Source organism: Leguminivora glycinivorella, chromosome 2, assembly GCF_023078275.1.
Source record: "Leguminivora glycinivorella isolate SPB_JAAS2020 chromosome 2, LegGlyc_1.1, whole genome shotgun sequence".
NCBI lineage: Eukaryota > Metazoa > Arthropoda > Insecta > Lepidoptera > Tortricidae > Leguminivora > Leguminivora glycinivorella.
In genome coordinates, this window is record NC_062972.1 from 13,313,953 (window position 1) to 13,316,067 (window position 2,115).

General features: G+C 34.0%; 1 protein-coding gene across 1 annotated transcript; it reads right to left on the minus strand.

The window, feature by feature from the left end:
• Window positions 1–383: 383 nt before the first annotated feature.
• Window positions 384–1,672, minus strand: LOC125234143 (probable cyclin-dependent serine/threonine-protein kinase DDB_G0292550). Its single transcript, XM_048140344.1, has 2 exons — window positions 1,424–1,672; window positions 384–1,125 (listed from the first exon to the last, which is right to left on the minus strand). Exons 1-2 carry the CDS (start codon window positions 1,638–1,640, stop codon window positions 473–475), a joined length of 870 nt encoding a protein of 289 aa, XP_047996301.1. The 5' UTR covers window positions 1,641–1,672; the 3' UTR covers window positions 384–472.
• Between the last annotated feature and the right edge of the window lie 443 nt (window positions 1,673–2,115).

Genomic DNA, 2,115 nt, shown 5'->3' on the forward strand with positions numbered 1-2,115 from the left:
CAGACTCCTTAGATTCATCTACTTCCTAATCAATCTAATTTATTAAATTCTCTAAAGCCTTCAGCATGGTATTTTAGGTCCCCCAATACCATTACAAAGCTACAAAAAAAAATAGGCAGACAAGAAAATTAGAACAATCTCCGGATTACGCTGCCAACTATAAAAGCTGGGTTTAATAATTATGGCCTAAAAACTAAAGTAAAAGAGTTGCCAACAAAGGCTACTTTTCAGAGAGCCCGTGAAACTGTCGGGGTGAGGCCACTTGGATTCTCTCCAAATCCCAAAGCCACTAGGACCAGCTCAGCTCGGCTTAAAAATTAACAATTTTTCCCGTTTTTTAAAGAGTTTATTATGTCGAATATTATAGACGGTAAAATATTTTGTAGTTTCTTTTATTTAAACATACGTAAATACGAAAGTATAAGTCACATACATCAAATTACAAGTATCACTACACAACAGCTTCGAGCAGTTAATTTGAAGAATCAGTATCAGAATAAATCTTGTATGAACCAAAAGGCTTATTATTATGAATATTATTAGAAGCCGAATACCCATATAAGTTCTTGTAATTATTTGGCAATCCATAAAATCCATGCAGGTAGAATCCATAATTAGAAAGCAAAACCGCTAGCAATGAATCAACCGGGAGATGGTTCAATGTGTTGTAGCGGAATGGTATCAAAGGTACTGGAGATGGGTATAACATTTTCTTGTAACGCAGCGTACGAGTGGATCTAGCATAATTGTTCAAACTGTCATCATTTTCGATATTATATTTGGAAAGGTTATTGACGAATTTATTACTATATTCATTTTCATTACTTAAGCTATTCGCTTCTGGTTTCAATTCTCGCACATCTGCTGGTTCAGTTACTTCGTAATTATGATTGGTCACAATTCTGTGATTTACTGAATTCCCTGTCTCATCTGATTTGACCTGGTTGTTGATACCTGGTTCTTGTGTAGTCACAGCATTCAAAATTAAATCTTCGGTTGAACTGGCATCCCAAATTAACTTTGATGTTCTACGATTTATGCTACTTTTAGCAGTTCTTTTATTATCATTGCTCGATTTCGATTCAAGCAATATTTGGTCTTGATCTTCATTTAATCCTTGTGTAACTGTAATAAAAAAAATCCATTAGTTATGTTACATGTATACAAAGTTTCTTAACATCGTAAATTTATTTTGCCATCACTCAATTATTTAAGCATCTTGATATCATATGTAAGTGTCTACTAAGTATTGTTTGTATGTATATAATTTTATAGTCTTGCTAACTAATAGTCACTGAATTGATTTAATTCTGAGCTCCCAAGTACAAATAAATAGGCCCTCACCTAATACTCTCACTATGTATTTTAATGACTAGGATGTTTTCTATTTCATGGTTGTCGTTTCAGCATCAGCAACGCTTACCTTTTTGTCCTGAATTGCCACTTGGCGTAGGTACTGAATCAGCTATAGCAGATTGTGGCCACGCATTAGAACTTTTCTCGTTTGGTATTGTTTGCACTTGTTCTGGAGTTATTATTTCAATGGCATCTCTGTTGATAAAATCTATGTCACTATCATGAATGCTTTGAGATGGTTTCCAGTCACTGGTATATCTTGCTCCAGTATAACTGTTACTCATTTGATTGAATACTAATGACCTGGTAATGGGTATCCACCCTTTAGTAAAATGCGCATCGTTACTCGCCAAAACGGAATAAATCTATAAAATTAAATAAACCAATTTTAGTATTCGAAGTTTGTCTGAAAACGAGACAGGCATGTGATTCAGCACACTAATAAGCAAATCAGTACAATCAGATCACTACACTGAGATAAAATACAACCAGTTTTCATGTTCGTTCAACAAGTTTTTTGGTTAAAATAGCGCCTACGTGCTCTTTGGTTCAAACAACAAGCTACTTGTCATTTGAATCGGCAATATATTTGAATCAACAAGTCGATTTTATAAAAACAACCTGACACATATTGTTTTAAACATACGTTTGGCTGATTCAAACGGATAAACCGCAACAAGTCGAACTTGTTAAATTCACAATGCAAATTTCTCTCAGTGTACTTTGAAAAAGAAACGCCAAAATAGAAATTGAAATTAC